This window comes from Mobula birostris, unplaced genomic scaffold, assembly GCF_030028105.1.
Source record: "Mobula birostris isolate sMobBir1 unplaced genomic scaffold, sMobBir1.hap1 scaffold_885, whole genome shotgun sequence".
Classification (NCBI taxonomy): Eukaryota; Metazoa; Chordata; class Chondrichthyes; order Myliobatiformes; family Myliobatidae; genus Mobula; species Mobula birostris.
The window spans coordinates 76,044-92,914 of NW_027278602.1; the positions used below are offsets into that span (position 1 = coordinate 76,044).

Here is a 16,871-nt window from a genome sequence, read left to right on the forward strand (position 1 = left end):
ACCTCTTGTAATAATTGATGGTGTTCCCTGGTATTGTGTTCCTACATCGAGCTACAAATACTCTTCTTCATGGGCGGTATTTGAGATGCTTCACCGCATTTTTACCCCTTGTGTCCCATTCTTTCTGATTTTGTTGTTCAATATTCTGACAGCCAGGCGGATTCTAGTGGCCAGTCGAGCCCGCAGAAGGCTCCGGGGACAAAAGAGTGGAGAGAATGACAAGGACCGGGAGATGGAGAACCGACGCAAATCCATCGTTTTGCTCTTCAGCATAACCGGTAGTTTCATATTGTTGTGCGGAACACGTTTGGTATTTTATATCTATCAACGGATTTCAATGAGTTTTGTTTATTATTCTGTCATGCATCCTGTTTACATTGTACAAGAGACATCGGGAATGCTTCAGATCATCAGTTCCTGCACCAACACGTGTATTTACGCCCTGACTCAGAGCAAATTCCGAGAGGAACTCAAGAATGCGGTGATATACCCACTGAAATGGATTTTGAAACTCATTCAGCGGATATAAATAAATGCTGTGCAGTAGTACAATTCAGCTGCTTTCATGTCCCTATTCTGTACTCCCACTTGTGAGCAAACGGAAACAATACGATGAACAGAGTTACAAACAAAGCATGAGAAACTCGGTCGATGCTCGAAATACAGAACGCACACGAAATCATGAAGATTGTCGGCCCGAATAGTTGAATGTTTACTTTTTTCCAAAGTTGCCCCCTATCTGCTGAGTTGCTCCAGCATTTTGTGTGTGTTGCCTTACAGTTATAAAACAGCTATTTACAGTCGATCCCGACGGCACCAGTGGCCTCAGCATCCCAGAAAAATCTCCTTTGCATCTCACCCTCGCCACACTGAAATTGAATCCTGAGGCGAACCTGTCACCCCTTCTTCCCGATTCTGACAAAACTGTCTGTTTTTGGAGTATAATTTCGTCGGTATCAAGCACTCCTGTTCCCATCATTACCTGTCCTTTCCTTCGCGATCTTTTTCTCTTCTGTCTCTACTTTTGCTTTTGTTTTCCCGTTTGAACTAACTTTCAGTGTCAGAATTTTAGCTCTCAGAGAAAGAGTTGCTGGGGGGGGGGGGCGGGAGGTGTGGTTGAGTGGAAGAGGAGATGCTGTGAACCCAGAACAAAAGACACAGTGAAGAAACTGGGAACTGATATGGTCTAATCCTACACATAGTGCTGGAGAAAAGCTTCAGCTCAGGCAACAGGAACTGCAGAGAGAGAGAGAGAGAGAGAGAGAGAGAGAGAGAGAGAGATCCAATTCTGCCTAAAATGTCCACAGTTTACTCTTTTCCATAGATGCTGATGTCCACAGTTTACTCTTCTCTATAGATGCTGATGTCCACAGTTTACTCTTTTCCATAGATGCTGATGTCCACAGTTTACTCTTCTCCATAGATGCTGATGTCCACAGTTTACTCTTCTCCATAGATGCTGATGTCCACAGTTTACTCTTCTCCATAGATGCTGATGTCCACAGTTTACTCTTCTCCATAGATGCTGATGTCCACAGTTTACTCTTCTCCATAGATGCTGATGTCCACAGTTTACTCTTCTCCATAGATGCTGATGTCCACAGTTTACTCTTCTCCATAGATGCTGATGTCCACAGTTTACTCTTCTCCATAGATGCTGATGTCCACAGTTTACTCTTCTCCATAGATGCTGATGTCCACAGTTTACTCTTCTCCATAGATGCTGATGTCCACAGTTTACTCTTCTCCATAGATGCTGATGTCCACAGTTTACTCTTCTCCATAGATGCTGATGTCCACAGTTTACTCTTCTCCATAGATGCTGATGTCCACAGTTTACTCTTCTCCATAGATGCTGATGTCCACAGTTTACTCTTCTCCATAGATGCTGATGTCCACAGTTTACTCTTCTCCATAGATGCTGATGTCCACAGTTTACTCTTCTCCATAGATGCTGATGTCCACAGTTTACTCTTCTCCATAGATGCTGATGTCCACAGTTTACTCTTCTCCATAGATGCTGATGTCCACAGTTTACTCTTCTCCATAGATGCTGATGTCCACAGTTTACTCTTCTCCATAGATGCTGATGTCCACAGTTTACTCTTCTCCATAGATGCTGATGTCCACAGTTTACTCTTCTCCATAGATGCTGATGTCCACAGTTTACTCTTCTCCATAGATGCTGATGTCCACAGTTTACTCTTCTCCATAGATGCTGATGTCCACAGTTTACTCTTCTCCATAGATGCTGATGTCCACAGTTTACTCTTCTCCATAGATGCTGATGTCCACAGTTTACTCTTCTCCATAGATGCTGATGTCCACAGTTTACTCTTCTCCATAGATGCTGATGTCCACAGTTTACTCTTCTCCATAGATGCTGATGTCCACAGTTTACTCTTCTCCATAGATGCTGATGTCCACAGTTTACTCTTCTCCATAGATGCTGATGTCCACAGTTTACTCTTCTCCATAGATGCTGATGTCCACAGTTTACTCTTCTCCATAGATGCTGATGTCCACAGTTTACTCTTCTCCATAGATGCTGATGTCCACAGTTTACTCTTCTCCATAGATGCTGATGTCCACAGTTTACTCTTCTCCATAGATGCTGATGTCCACAGTTTACTCTTCTCCATAGATGCTGATGTCCACAGTTTACTCTTCTCCATAGATGCTGATGTCCACAGTTTACTCTTCTCCATAGATGCTGATGTCCACAGTTTACTCTTCTCCATAGATGCTGATGTCCACAGTTTACTCTTCTCCATAGATGCTGATGTCCACAGTTTACTCTTCTCCATAGATGCTGCCTGGTCTGCAGAACTCCTCCAGCGTTTTGGATTTCTAAAATCTGCAGAGCTCCTCTTGTTTGTGTTTGGACTAATCCTAGTCAGTGTCAACGAGATGTTTGGCTGTGCCAACACAGAACCGACCCTGGACAAAGAACAAGCGAATAATGGTTGAAAAGGACAGTGTTACAGAAACAGACACTTGATAATTAATGGAACAGGGGCTCAGTTAATTTTGAACTCATGCAACTGGAAAATTGGAGGATCTCTCTAAACAAACGCGATCGGGGATATTATTGTTTATACAATTAGAAAGGTGATGAGAGTAGTGGCAGTTTGTATTCAGATATTACATACTCCAGACAAAACTGAATTGAGGAATCAATCTGAATCATTCAGTGGTTGGTCCGTGATGTCAATTAATGTTCATCGTGAGAGGGTGATATCTAAATACAAACTCTAAATGTAAGCTTGGTTAAGACGGGTAATAGGTAGTGAGGATAATCCTGTTAATTGTATAACCATGACTCCTGGCATTAATGGAGGCTAAATCTTTGAAGGGAATTCTTTGCGATAGGGTTGACAAATATTTGTAGAAGCATAATTAGAGACAGTCAAATGGTTTTGTGAGGGGAAGATCATGCCTTACGCATCTGAATGACTTTCCTAGGGGTTGACAAAACAAAGGCTAGAGTGGTGGACGCTGTGTGTATGGAATTGAGTGAGGCGCTTGACAAGAGCCCCTGCAATAGATTCACCCAGAACGTCGGGAGGCATGGGACTGATGGAAACTCAGCTGCCTGGGTTTGGACTTACCTTGCCCAGTGAGTATGGGACTGGCAGTAGGTGGGGAGTTTCCAGGAGATCTACTTTTTCTCATATTTGTAAACAACTTGAAAGAGGAAGTGCATATGTGGGTTGGTAACTTGCCGTTTGAAGCTCCACATAGCATAGCGCTTAGAATCAGACTATTCCAGCTCGGGGCACTGGAAATCAGAGCTCAATGCCGGTGTTTTGCTGGAAGGAATTTGTACTAAATCCCCGTCACATTTATGGGTTTTCTCCCAAGTTAAAAAAGGAAACAAAACTTAGCGATTAGGCTAGAGTAACGTTGAGGTTGCTGGGCGCTGCGGCTCATTGTTCCTCACTTCATCTCTAATTGAATCAAGGACACCTATGTGCTGCAGCTGTGGATAGTGTAGAATTTCATCATAGGTTACAATGGGACGTCGACACGGTGTAGAGCTGGGGTACGATGTGATAGATGGACTTCCATGAGTAACAGTACGAGCTGGTACATAATAAAAATTCAAACTGGATTATAGAGCACAAATGGCAGATTTTATCGCAGTGTGGAGGATCAGGGGAGTCGTGCTATGCAAGTCTATAGATCCCTCAAAATTTCCAAACAAGTTAATTGAGTAGCTAAGGAGGTTTATGGCTTAAGAACTGGCAACTCCGGAAAAGTGATCTCACTATTACTTCCCGTGTCACGGGCTTAAGAGGGAAAAGATGCTAAGGAAGAACAGGTAAATGTGTGGCTAACAATTTGTGCAGGAGGAAGGGCATCGTATACACATATTATTGGGCTCTCTTCGAGGTTTGGTGGACTGGTGTAAGAACATTGGTTTTACACCTGCATTGAAAGGGAGTTGATATTCTAACTGGCAAGTTTGATGTATCTGCCCTGGCATTAACATGTGGCATGTGCAGGCCTGGTCTTGGGGGTTGGGCGGGAGAGTGGGAAATGGAACTGCAAGTGAGTAAGTAGGATTGAGTAAAAGGTAGAGACGAGGTCAAGGAATGCCAAAATGAAGTCCAGCCAGGACCCCGTTAATGAGCCCGGTGTCTCCGAGGGGCTGAAGTGAGGTTATGTCAGTAAAGGTGTGTAACACTTAAGACAGACGTGCTTAGAACCTGGATTAGTACGTGACAGAGTGAGCCAGATATTGCAGAGCTCTGGTTGAGAGAAGGTCAGGGCTGGTCGCTAACCATTCCAGAATTCAGACGATTCAGGCAATCCAGAGGGTGGCGGGGGCGGGGGTGGTTCTGCACTGCTGATCAGGCAGAATGTCAGAATGTCCCAGGTCCGAGATCACCCCAAAGGCTTCATCAGTAACACGATGCAGGTAGAGCTCAATAATAAGGAATGTGCAATCGCTCTGATGGTGCTCTACCTGCAGCCTGTAAGAGAGAGCAACAGACAGGTCGGGAGGTTATGGGCTGATGTAAAAGCAATCATGCAGTTATTGCGGGTAAATAATCACTCCAACATTACTGGCATTCCCTTATCCCTTGAGGATGGATGGGGCTTTGTGGTTCAGATGGGTCCTGGGATGCTTCCTGAAAGAGTATTTAGATGGGCGACCAGGGAGGGAGACGGGCTTGACTTAGTAGTATCAGTAGTATAATTCTGGAGCTTCGCAAACAGTTTTTGATAAGGATAAGACTGGAGCTGCAGGCGGATAAATGTAAATTCGGTGAAGGATAATTACAGTAGAATTGGACATCGACTTGCAAACCAAATTATCCCCAAACTAGAATCATTCCAACCATTCACAGGATGACAAAATATGTGTACACCCCCAAATCTGCACACTCCTCTCATACAAATGTGCACCTCAAATCCAGCGACACCCCCAAATATGTGTGTACCCCCAGAACTGAGTGAAAAACATTCTAAGGAACAGGATATATAAGTCAATCGTTATATGGTAAACTGGATTTTCAGATGACACCTGGATTTGGAGTGTGAGTGGACAGCGAAGTAGGTTATGAAAACTTTTAGCGTGAGTGAAGCAGCTGGAAAAACGGGCTGAACATTTTGAAGTTGGAACTTAATGTGAAATTCCATCGAGATGGGATCTAGTGTGAGCTGTTGCACTTTGGCAGGACCTACCAGGGCAGGACTTATACAATTAGTGGAAGGTAACTCAGATGTGCAGGAGAGCAGAGGGTTCTGAGAATACAGTTTCAAAATTCCTAGATAAGGTCATGAGGAGAATCTTTGCACACATGCCTTCATATATCAGAGTACCGAATACACGAATTAAAATGTTATGTTGAAGTTGTGTAAGACGTTATTGAGGATCAACGTGGAGCATTATGTATAGTTCAGATCACATATCTGCAGGAAAGAGATCAATAAACTTGAAAGATTACAGAGATAATTTATAATGATGTTTCAGAAATTAAGGGGTTGAGTCAGAAGGAGAGAATCAATAGGCCTACTCTCTCCCAAACTGAGACACTCTCCCCTCAAGTTAGGTGAGACTGGAACAAGAGTTCATATTTTAAAGGTGAAAGTAGACCACGAGAGGAAACTTCTTCACTCAGAGGGCGGTATGGACGTGGGATGAGTAGCCAGAGGAAGTGGTGAATGCAGGCTCAATCACAACATTTAGGAAACACTTGAACGGGTAAATGGATGGGAAGTATATGAAAGGCTATGGTCTTAATGCAGGTCGTTGGGACTAGGCCAGAAAACAGCTCGGCAGAGATTGGAAGAGCCAGAGAAAATGTTTATGTGTGTGGTGTTCGATAACACTACATCTAATCCCGAAGAATCCTCTCCAGTAAGTTTCATACCCCGAAGTGTGACTCAGAAGTTGATATTTTCCAGGATAACCCATCCACTTTTATGAATAATGGAATACCATTTATCTCCGCTTTTTGGGTATCTTGCTAGTAGCTACAGAGGAGAGGTCCTCAGAGTTCTAATCTCCAGCTTCTCCAAGTAATCTGCAAGTATATCCCGCCTGGCCCTGGAAAATTATCCACCCTAATGCACTTTAAGAGACAAAACACTACCCCTTAGAGGTCCTGTACTTAAACAAATTTAAAAGACACTGTTGGTAACTACAGGATAGAAAAGGTTCAATCAACGACTCTTACAGCAGGGAAAAGTCCCTTCAGACCCAATGCCTTGCGACTGAGATGTACATTCAGGCAAATTTCCATCCCAGAGCAGACGGGACAAACGCAGGCAGATGGGAATGTTTTGTATGGCACCTGAACGCCACAGAAGGGGTGGGCCGAAGGGCCACTGTCAATGCTGTAATGGAAATTTTGTCGCCGAAAGGTCGACTCTACTCCTCTCGATAGATCCAGCCTGACCCGCTAAGTTCCGTGAAAATGCTGCATTCAGCTCTGGTTAGCATTCTATATCAATGATACTTTGTGCTGGAAGACTGCAGAGGAAGTTGACCAGGACTGGGGCTTATGTCATGGGGAAGATCAGTATGTGTTGATATACTGTGTTGATCTAGAAGGGGGCTTGGGATCCCAGTTCATTACTCTCTTTAGGTGCTGCACAGGGTGAGGGGTTGCTGCGAGCGGCGTAGGGCCTGCTTGTCTTTAGCAGTCGAGGCACTGAGTTCCAGGGTCAGGTAGTTATGTTGCAGTTTTATAAATCTCCAGTTTAACCACATCCTAAGTATTGGATTCTATTATTGGAAAATTGTGGAGGTTTTGAACTGAGAGTCGAAGACCCTTAACAGGATGCTTCCTTGATAAGGAGAGATTGGACAGGCTTGGGATATTTTATCTGGAGCGGCAGAGGCTGAGGGAGGCCTGATTGAAGTTCATAGGAAAATGAAAGGCACCGACATCGTGGACAGCCCGTTTGTTTTTTTCGCTGAACATGAAACATGAAATAACTAATACCAGAGGGCATGTACTTAAGATGAAAGGCCAGCGAAATCAGCATAGCGGTTGTTGTCAGATCTGCGCCTGGACGAAAGGAGCAAAAAATCAAGCAGCTTGTAGGATGGGGGAAGAGGGAGAACGAGCCTCTTGTTGGATTTGGAGTAGGCGAGAGGAGGGGAGCTGGGAAGCCAAGAGGAGATGGGCAGTGATTTGGCCACCACTGCCGGCCCACCAACTGGAGAGTGCCGTGGTTAAGGGTCGAAACACTCTGTGAAGGTTGGGAACCACCTGATGTCATCTGCTCCTGGCTGAAGGCTACGGTTACCTTATAAGGTAACTGGAGAATGCACCCTAACAGGTATATGTAACAAGGTGAAAGGGGGAAAACTACTGGCGAGAGAATTTATTGGGATAATGATAATGTGTGACTGATGAAAATGGAGCATTATGAACTGTAAATTCAGAATTGCCGCTCTCAGAAATGATTCTCACGTGGCCACGGAAAAAAAAAAGACATTCAAATATCTGAGTCCACGTGTTGTTTTGTATTCTCCGACAATATCACTCTTTGAGTCCTAACGTGATTTGACTTGGCCTGACTAATTTGGCGAAGAGGATGGGACCCTTTAAATGCGATATAGTGAACCCTTGACCGAGAAATTTGCCCCTCGGACTGTGCCAGACAAGGTGTCCCTCACCAGCCGGTGATCAGTGTACCTGCGTTCGGGTAAGAAAAAGAAGAAAACTGCGAGAAGGGACAGGGAACCATGAAATTTAAAACTGCTTTAAAATAAAACTGATCCATTTTGGGACCCAGCTGTTCACTGTTATAATCAATGGATTTACAAGTGTATAACTGAGGCGCGCGAATGTTGCAACATCTGTTAAGTACACTTTAATTCTGAAAAGTGTTGGGTTACCGTCCTAGTAGGTTGATGGACCCCTCTAAAGGTAAACCGGCGAGAACGGAGCCTCACGAGCGATGCCCAAGTGATCCTAAAATGAAATTACCGGTCAACGATACCACGATGTAGAATGTCGAAAAGTACAAGACAAGGAACTTGCTGGTTTCCTGCAGGATCGCCCGCTGATAAGGTTTGTTTGAGAACAGGGGATAGCATGTACTCTGTTACATTTTCTAGTGAGCCATATGCTTGGAGTCAAGGGTATTGGATTTAAGGCGGTGCTTTCGACTTGCTAAAAATGAAATATTTGACTTCGATTACATGTTGTGGTGTTCTAACAAATGGGACACCAACAACTTACAACTGAACGCAAGAAAGAACCTATTTCTAACAAATGAATCATGATTTCGAGGTGGCGCTCTCTGCGTCGGCTATTGTTTCCGCCGAGGTGCCGGGTCAGAACGGTTCCCCGAATTAACACCTATTAGTCGGGAACAGACAGGTCAGAAAACAAAATCAAAGGGAACAGGAAAGAAGCAGTAGATAACTCTACTGGGGAAGATATCAGTGAGTTTCCCCGAAAATTGTGGGGAAAATCACAATTGTAAAGCCCTGGATCGCGCCTGTGGTATAGAATACCGTTAATTAATCTCCTAACCCGCTAAGACAACCAACTGGCTCACACAAACTTGTCAAGTTTTCCAGCTCCTGCCCGGGGATTTGCGCGCACTCCTCAGTGTTACATATGGAAATTCTTGGGGAGGGACACACAGCAGGTTCTCCAGTCCCAGACAGACGCCCGAACGTGACTGGAAACCAGGTCGGGCGGGCGATGTAAGACAAGCCATGGATCGCTAAGGTAATGGAACCCATTTTAATGACGGCCCGACAGCACGGGGATTTTTGCGAACTTTCCCGAAGTCTACATATAAAAGGCAAATCCCTTTCGGACATTATAGCTCGTTTTAAGGATACCTGGTAGTCCAATGCTGGCAAACTCCTAGACCATCAGAATACCCAGCTGGCAGTGTAGACTTTTCTGAACTGCCTCAGACCTGAGATTGCCCAGTCCTTTCAGTTAACTAATTTTAATTGACAGACCTAGCAATTATTATTAAAGTTTCTATAAATGAAACATTCTTGAGATTTTTCACTCCCCACCCCACCCCCAATCGGTGTGCAAATATATTTGCCAACATACCCCTAAATTTGTGCATATTCCTAAATCAGCACGCACAACAAATTCCTTGTGGAACCCCAAATCTGTGTCGGCTTCCAAATTCACGCAACCCACAAACTCGCTGACATCTCCACATGCACATTAGATTATTCTTGAGCAAAATAATTTCAAACAGATCACAATCTATCTGCTTCCACCTTATAAAACAGTAAGAACAAAGTTCATAATTGAAAGTGCTTTAATTAATAAAATATTGTAAGTAAAAGAATGTTGAGATTTGTCACAACTCCACATACAACGGCTCCCACAAATCCGTGTGCAGCCCCACTTGCCTGTGCACCCCCATGTTTTTAAAATGTTTCTTCTTTGAAAATAAAATGTGCGTACATGGGTGTCAGCTGGGTTGGTGGTGCATACGGTCTAAGGGTGCTTACGGATTTGGGGATGTCGGTCGATTTTGAGTTGTAACGAATCTCAAGGTTATTTCATTGAGAGGTACTTCATTAATAAATACACATTTAATTTTCATCTCTGCTCTCACTATGATTTTTAAGATGGAGGTTGCTACTGAGTGGACTATTTGAAATTATTCCTCCTCTGGGATAAGCTGATGTGTATCTGGAGGGTGTTGTCAGGTTCACAGTGAGCAGCGATATGGGTGTCCATCCGTACTTGTGAGTGCATCTCGATTTGTGGGTCTTGGTGGATTTGGGTTAATGACAAATGTCAAGGTTGTTTCGTTTAGAGATACTTTAATAAATAATGCACTTCAACAGCAAACTTTGTTCTTGCTATTTTCAATGTGGATTCAGCCATCTTGTGAAAAAGATCGAAATGATTCTCGCTCCGGGATAAACAATCGTACTTGCAGGAACGCACTCGTATTTGAAGGTGCACAGACATATGGAGATGTTCACGGTGAGTTTGAGTACACACGGATCTGGGGATTTCTCAAGGTCTTTTCGTTTATAGATACCTTAATAACAGATGTACATAGAACTTTGAATTTGTTGTAGATTTTTGAAAGTGGACACAGATATTTTGTGAACTGTTAGAAATGACTCTTGCATTTGGATAACCTAATGTTCATGTGAAGTTATCTGCGGGTTTGGGATGCATATGGATTTAGGGGTTCGCACTTGTTTGCTGATGGGCGCAGATGTGGGGTCTGATATGTCTAATATGGAGGTGCACACGGATTTTGGGTAACACCATATTTGGGTGTATCGGCCGATTTGCAGTTGCAGGTGAATTTTCGGATGGGTGCGGATTTTTATCATGGAAACAGTCATCTTCTGAACGGTTTGAAATGATTCCTGCTCTGAGTTAATGTATTGCCGATGTTGGAGTTTCAGCCTGTTTGGAGTGGGTACTAATTTGTGGAGTGCTCTGATTTAGGGCGGTGTTGGCAAATAGGGGATTGCACACTGGTCAAATGATCCGAACAGATTCAGTGACGTGACCACCAGTATAATGGGGCAGTCTGATTCGCGAATGCTCGTTGATTTAGGAGCATGCAGATTAATATGGGGATGTTTACGGATTTCGGGTTTCTCACAGAGATGTGGTGCTTGTGGATTTGTAGTGTGACGTATCTGAATTTTGTTTTATTTATAAACACTTTTGAGAATCAATGCACTTTGAAGTTTCAACAGTATTCTTGTTACTTTATGGCAAACAGTTTGCGAACGGTTTGAAATTATTCTTTGACCCGGATACTGTTCAGATCATGTGGTGGGTGTCAGCGTGTTTGGGATCCGCACTCAATTGGGGATTGCACAGAGTTAAGGTAAAGTCAGCATATATACGGTGCACAGAGTTTTTGGGGGCTGCGCCTGGATTTCGGCATACATGCAGATTTAAGTGTGTGCTCTGCCTCGGGGGTACACACGGATGTGGTGATATGCGCAGATTTAGAGCGTGTTGTCGAATATCCAGCTGCACACAGATTTGTAGGAACCCAGAGATTTGGGTTGCGTACGGATTTTTAATATCGGAATGCCCCCATTTTCGAAAATTTTTGAAATGATTTCTGCTCTGGAATGATCTATTATGGGGTTGCAGCGTGTTTGTGATATGTACTTATTTCCAGATTGCGCAGACTTAGAACAGAGTCCGCTAATATAGAGATACACACCGAGTTGGAAACGTTCATTGATTTAGGGGTGTGTAGGCCAATATGGGGCTGTTTATAGAATTCGGGCTTCTAACGGATCTGTGGTGTTGGGAACAGAGGGAGCGAGAGACAAGTGGTGTCAGAATGGGAACAAGTTGATCTGAGGTCGGTGTGGTAAGTTGTAAATGAAATTGACGAGCTCAGCGTGGGTGCAGGAAGCAGCACCAATTCAGACGTCACTGGACTGACAGCACCAATTCAGCCGTCAATGTAGGGCATGAACGGGTTGTTTCGGGAACACAAGCAATCTCGCAGGAGAATGGTCTTGAACCTGGACTAATGTATCTGGGCAGCCAGAAGGATTGCAAGGTGGAACTGCGGTGTAAATTGGATAAGTAGGCCAGAGATGAGAAGATAGGCCGGCGAATGAGGGACGATCATAGCAGCTGTATAATCGATAAATTATGTAATTTCCGCTTGGGAGGTGTGAGTGGAACAAGGATATCGCAGGGCCCAGAGGAGCAAAAATTGCCCACAGTGGATAGAACTTCAGTGGTTTCAGGTCGAGCGACACCGCAACGTCACGAGTTCGTCACAAACATGAGAGAGAGCGGTGATTTTACCACAGTCTTTAACTGCTCCCTAAAATTGGTCTGCGTAACGGTGTAAAGGGCCGTGTTCGTGCAACAGCTCAGAAGCTGCAGAATGGCGCCCAGCTCTCGCAGCGAATCAGGTGGGCGCACATACGTGGCAAAAGCATACAGCCGATTCCACGCAGAATACACGGTGAAAGGTGCCCACAGCAAGATGAAATTGCCCGAGAGGATCAGCAATAAAACGAGGGATTTCCTGCGTTTCTCCATCTCTGGGTCTCTGGCACTCTGTCCGTTGCCAGGAAAACTGAGTCTCCTGCGAGCTCTGCTCGTGACTGAGATGTGCCTGGCGGTGAAGCCATTTGTCAGCAGAACCAGCACAAATGGGAATACAGGGGTGAGGATGTAATAAAATAGTTCAATTTGAGTCACGATAAATAAATTCAAATAATGCACTCTCACCCTACAAATAAATGGAACAGCTATCCACGTGTAGTACCCCGAGAGTGAAAAATACCAGTAAATATTCTTTAAAAAGCCAATGGCACTCACTGTCCCCAAAACCACGGCCGCAGTTTTCCCGGTGCAATATTTTGTTTTCAGTTTCTGGCAACAAATGCCGACAAACCGATCAATGGTGAACGTGACGGTGAACCAGACCGAACAGTCGGTGACGGTGTAAATCAGAGCAGCGTGGATATTACACCCCTTGATCATTGAGCGGAAGAAAGCACCGATTGGCATGTACGTAAGTGGAAACTTGCTCAGTATCAGATCCAGGATAAGAACCAGCAGATCCGCCAAGGCCATGGCAACCAGGTAGCAAGTGACAACTCTGGAGAGGCCGCACTTTCTCCGAGACAGGAAGAATATGGTCACCATGTTCACTGCGAACAGAGGAAACAATCAGGGTAAACTCATCTTAAACCGAACATATAACATGTGCCCATGATAGAAATGAGTGTACCTGATCGCTATGATTATATTATTCCGTCAGGTACACTCATTTCTATCATGGGCACATATTATATGTTCGGTTTAAGATGCGTTTACCCTGATTTTTTTTTAATTGTTTGCCAGTGAACATGGTGACCATATTCATCCCCTCTCGGGGAAAGTGCGGCCTCTCCAGATTTGTCACTTGCTACCTGGCATCGAAACAGAAAACGAAGAACACAGATAACAATGGCTGATGATTGGGAAACTTCACACGAGCTGAGGGAAAAGGAGTTGAATGATGCATCTGCGGAATCTGCGAAATCTCATCTGTCGTGAAATAAGTGTCCGTGACACCCACTAGGTTTAGCTGAAGCGCAGATTCCCGTCCCTGATCGTTAGCAAATTTGGATTTGCAAATAGAGTAGCAGTCCAAAATCTCACTGTTGCACCTCTCTTCCTGTTTTCCGACACTGAGGGAGTGAATATTACCTTGAAATCATACCACGAGTCTCTCCGTCTCCTTCTTGTTTCTTTTGCCTTTACAATCGTATACAATTCATTAAAGTCTCTAAAATTCATTATATTTTTCAGCAAGAATGAAGGTGATTTGTCACCATAATAATACGTCATGATCAGTATTTCAATAACTTCCAGTGGTCTTTCCTGTTTTCCGAAATGTGCTACTTTTGAGCACCGTCAGATGCAGCTGGCATTCAAATATACATTAACGATCTTTGCATTTTATAATTTTTGGATCCCAATCGGAAAATACGTTTTACGAACACAGTGGGGAGAAGGATGGGCAGAGACAGAAGAGGGAACTAGTACGGCAGACACGTCCGAAGGTCTTAAAAGCTGAGGGACCTGGTTAATGTTCAGGGAGTCCCTGGAGTGCAGACGACAGTCACACCAACCGGATTAGCCACAGGACGACTGGGGCATTGGAAAACAGTTTAATTGCAAGGGAATCTCAAGTAGGATGCAACTTGATTCACAGCACATATTCCTGAGGCGAGGATAGAGCGAGTGGAAAGGGGGATCAAAGCGGATTATAAATGTAATGTATCATCCTCTCAGTGACGGGCAACAGTTGTATGCAAGCTTACTCATCAGAAACTTGTCCATTGCATCCAGAGCATTACTGAGACAATGTGACCAGAGCACAATTTCCATGATGGTCCATGTATTTCCCTTCCAACACCTTCTCTACATAAACTATAATGGCCCTGTTAATTACGCACCTATAATGCTTCGCTTGAAAACGCCAATTATTTGGCCTCAGCACCGTTCTGTGGCAATGCGTTCCACAGGCACACTGCCTCTGGCAGTAGACATTCTTCCTCAGCTCTGTTCTAAGGAACAGTCATTTATTGGGAGGCTGCGCTCTCTGGTCCAATACACTGTTGGATACATCCTTTGAACGACGGCTCCATCTGAACCTTTCAGTTACCCATAACCTTCCCCAGTTCCCCTACCCCGTCCTCCGCAATCCCCGCGAATACAGGCAATGACCAATCAAACACGCCTCATACGTTAAATCGTTCCCCCCCCCCCCCCCCCCCATGGATCATTCTCAGAAATCTTCTCTGGATCATCACAACTGTAAGAAAGATTTCCTTAGACAAGGGTCCTCGGCTCAGTCAATTATCAATGTGCATAAAGCAAAGACTTGCTTCCAAGTGGGTGTGACAGCAGCATTAATTATTACTATTATGAGAGGTACACGAGAGAAGGAAAATGTGCAGTTAAATGTTGTTTCATAAGTTATCTTTGGAAAGAGACTTACCAGGAAGAGCAATGATGGCGAGGACGGGGAAGAAAATCACTTGAATGGTGATAAACACATTCATTATTGGAAAATCTAGCGTTATCCAATCATAATCTGTCAAAATAATTGGAACCATCCAGAAGAAAGTTTTCCAATTTCCCGTTATATTCCACGCCGTTCTTCCCGAATTTTGATCCATGACAGAACGAGCCAGTCTGTCCTTATTCTCGCTCACAGTGCCACTCCGGATCTCTGTTCGTGGCAGGAGAGGCTGCTCTCGCTGAAACTGGGGGAACTGAGTGAGAAGGACTCTTATTAATAAGAGAGAGAAACTCTCCGGTGACGTCAACAACCTTTCCTGAAAGGACCCTAATTAGTTTCCATGATTGTTTACCCAATAGCTGAGGAACAAATGTGTAGATAAGTGTTGCTGTTATTATATATATCGGAATTACAAAAAGAAATCTCATAACATTTCGGTCGACTTAACTAAATATAAAGGAGAACAAAACGGTCCTTAAATAATAAACAAATATAAACATTTTACTTAAACATCGAGTATAAGGAAAGTAGAAAACTGGTCAAAAATTGCACTTGATGCTTCTTTGGTGTGCATAAAATGAGACACACAAAGCAGTGGTTCTGGAACACAGCGACATTAGCTTGGATTGTGGACATTTTATGATAGAGAAAACGATTTTCGCCGTTTTTGCAAACGTGAGCTGATGGTAGGCGGGAGTAGAGAGTAGACAAGATCGGCAGACATGTGGGGGGGGGGGTGGAAAGCAGAGAGTGAGAGAGAAAGACAGAAACAGAGACAGCGAATTATGGAATTAACTATCGGCAGCTGGGTTCCCTCCAGCACTATATGCATCAGATCACTGACTGGTCGATAAATATTCTTTGCACACGGTCTTTCTGTGCCTTTACAAGTGGCTGATTCGTATTTCCCATGTCATCCTGATACAGTAGTATTTTAATAATCTTCAGCAAGTGTATAATGTCTCACTCTCCTGCGAATTCCTAATCCTGTTGAACCAGAAATGAGCAAGGAAAAAAGATATTTTCCTTACAGCCCATAACCGTACCAGTATCCCATACAAGAGGCCACGCCGTAGTCATACAGAACCATTAAACGGCAGCTGATGCTGTTCCGCTGGGTGTAAGGCGTCGGTGTGATAGGAAACGCTTTAATACAGGGGCATCGGCATCTTTCTATGTAATGACTTTGTATTTACTGGCAAGCAAAGATAGTCCTGTAACTCTGCACAATTTACCCTCCTTTGAAGATCTCACAAGAATAAACAGCCACCATTGCTCCAAATCGGTTATTCGATTTATTTTATTATTCGTTTTTTCCGTCTTTACTCGGTTCCTTGGAATGTTTCCGCTCACTTGAGCAGTATCCGCAAACATATATTATTTTAAAATCTTTGGAAACAAGAATTGTTTTCATTTTCCCCAGACTAATATCATAGCATATCTGTGAGCCTGCAAAGGTGGAACGGAATCTGGTGAAGCACATCTCTTCTTGACTGTTGTTAATCTCTGTTGCGAGTCGCAATGACCTTAAAGTTTAGAACTGTAGAAACAGCGAAACGGGCAGTTTTATTCGCATTGGTCATCGCAATAAATGTGAGAGACAGGCGTTTAAATCTGTTAAACGTTTAACTAAAGGTGTATAGATTATATTGAAACATATTTCTTCATCACACAGAACATCAGACCAGCACAGTTGTGTAACGTTCTGTAGACCATTGCATAGCAAGCGTCAACTAAAGATTATTAGATTCTCCTGTCGGCGCCATTGCGTCCAGCCACGGAATACAAGCGGCACATGATGATGTTACTTCAGGTACTGTATCTACTATTCAACTGAACAGTGACCAGATTTAAACTTGAACGTAGAAGTTACAAATATCTTCGGT

At 43.8% G+C, this 16,871-nt stretch overlaps 2 protein-coding genes across 2 annotated transcripts in view; one reads left to right on the forward strand and one right to left on the reverse strand.

Annotated features, from left to right (window-relative positions):
* LOC140193802 (uncharacterized) overlaps positions 1–16,871 on the forward strand; it is an 86,320-nt gene that overhangs the window by 45,762 nt on the left and 23,687 nt on the right. The window lies entirely within an intron of this gene.
* On the reverse strand, positions 12,225–15,142 carry LOC140193800 (probable G-protein coupled receptor 139). Its single transcript, XM_072250970.1, has 2 exons — positions 14,962–15,142; positions 12,225–13,123 (listed from the first exon to the last, which is right to left on the reverse strand). Exons 1-2 carry the CDS (start codon positions 15,140–15,142, stop codon positions 12,225–12,227), a joined length of 1,080 nt encoding a protein of 359 aa, XP_072107071.1.

Coding starts and splice junctions, on each gene's coding strand:
- LOC140193800 (XM_072250970.1), bottom strand. CDS start 15,142: ATGGATCAAAATTCGGGAAGAACGGCGTGGAATATAACGGGAAATTGG. Junction 13,124..14,961: donor CGCCATCATTGCTCTTCCTG/GTAAGTCTCTTT, acceptor CTCTGTTCGCAG/TGAACATGGTGACCATATTC.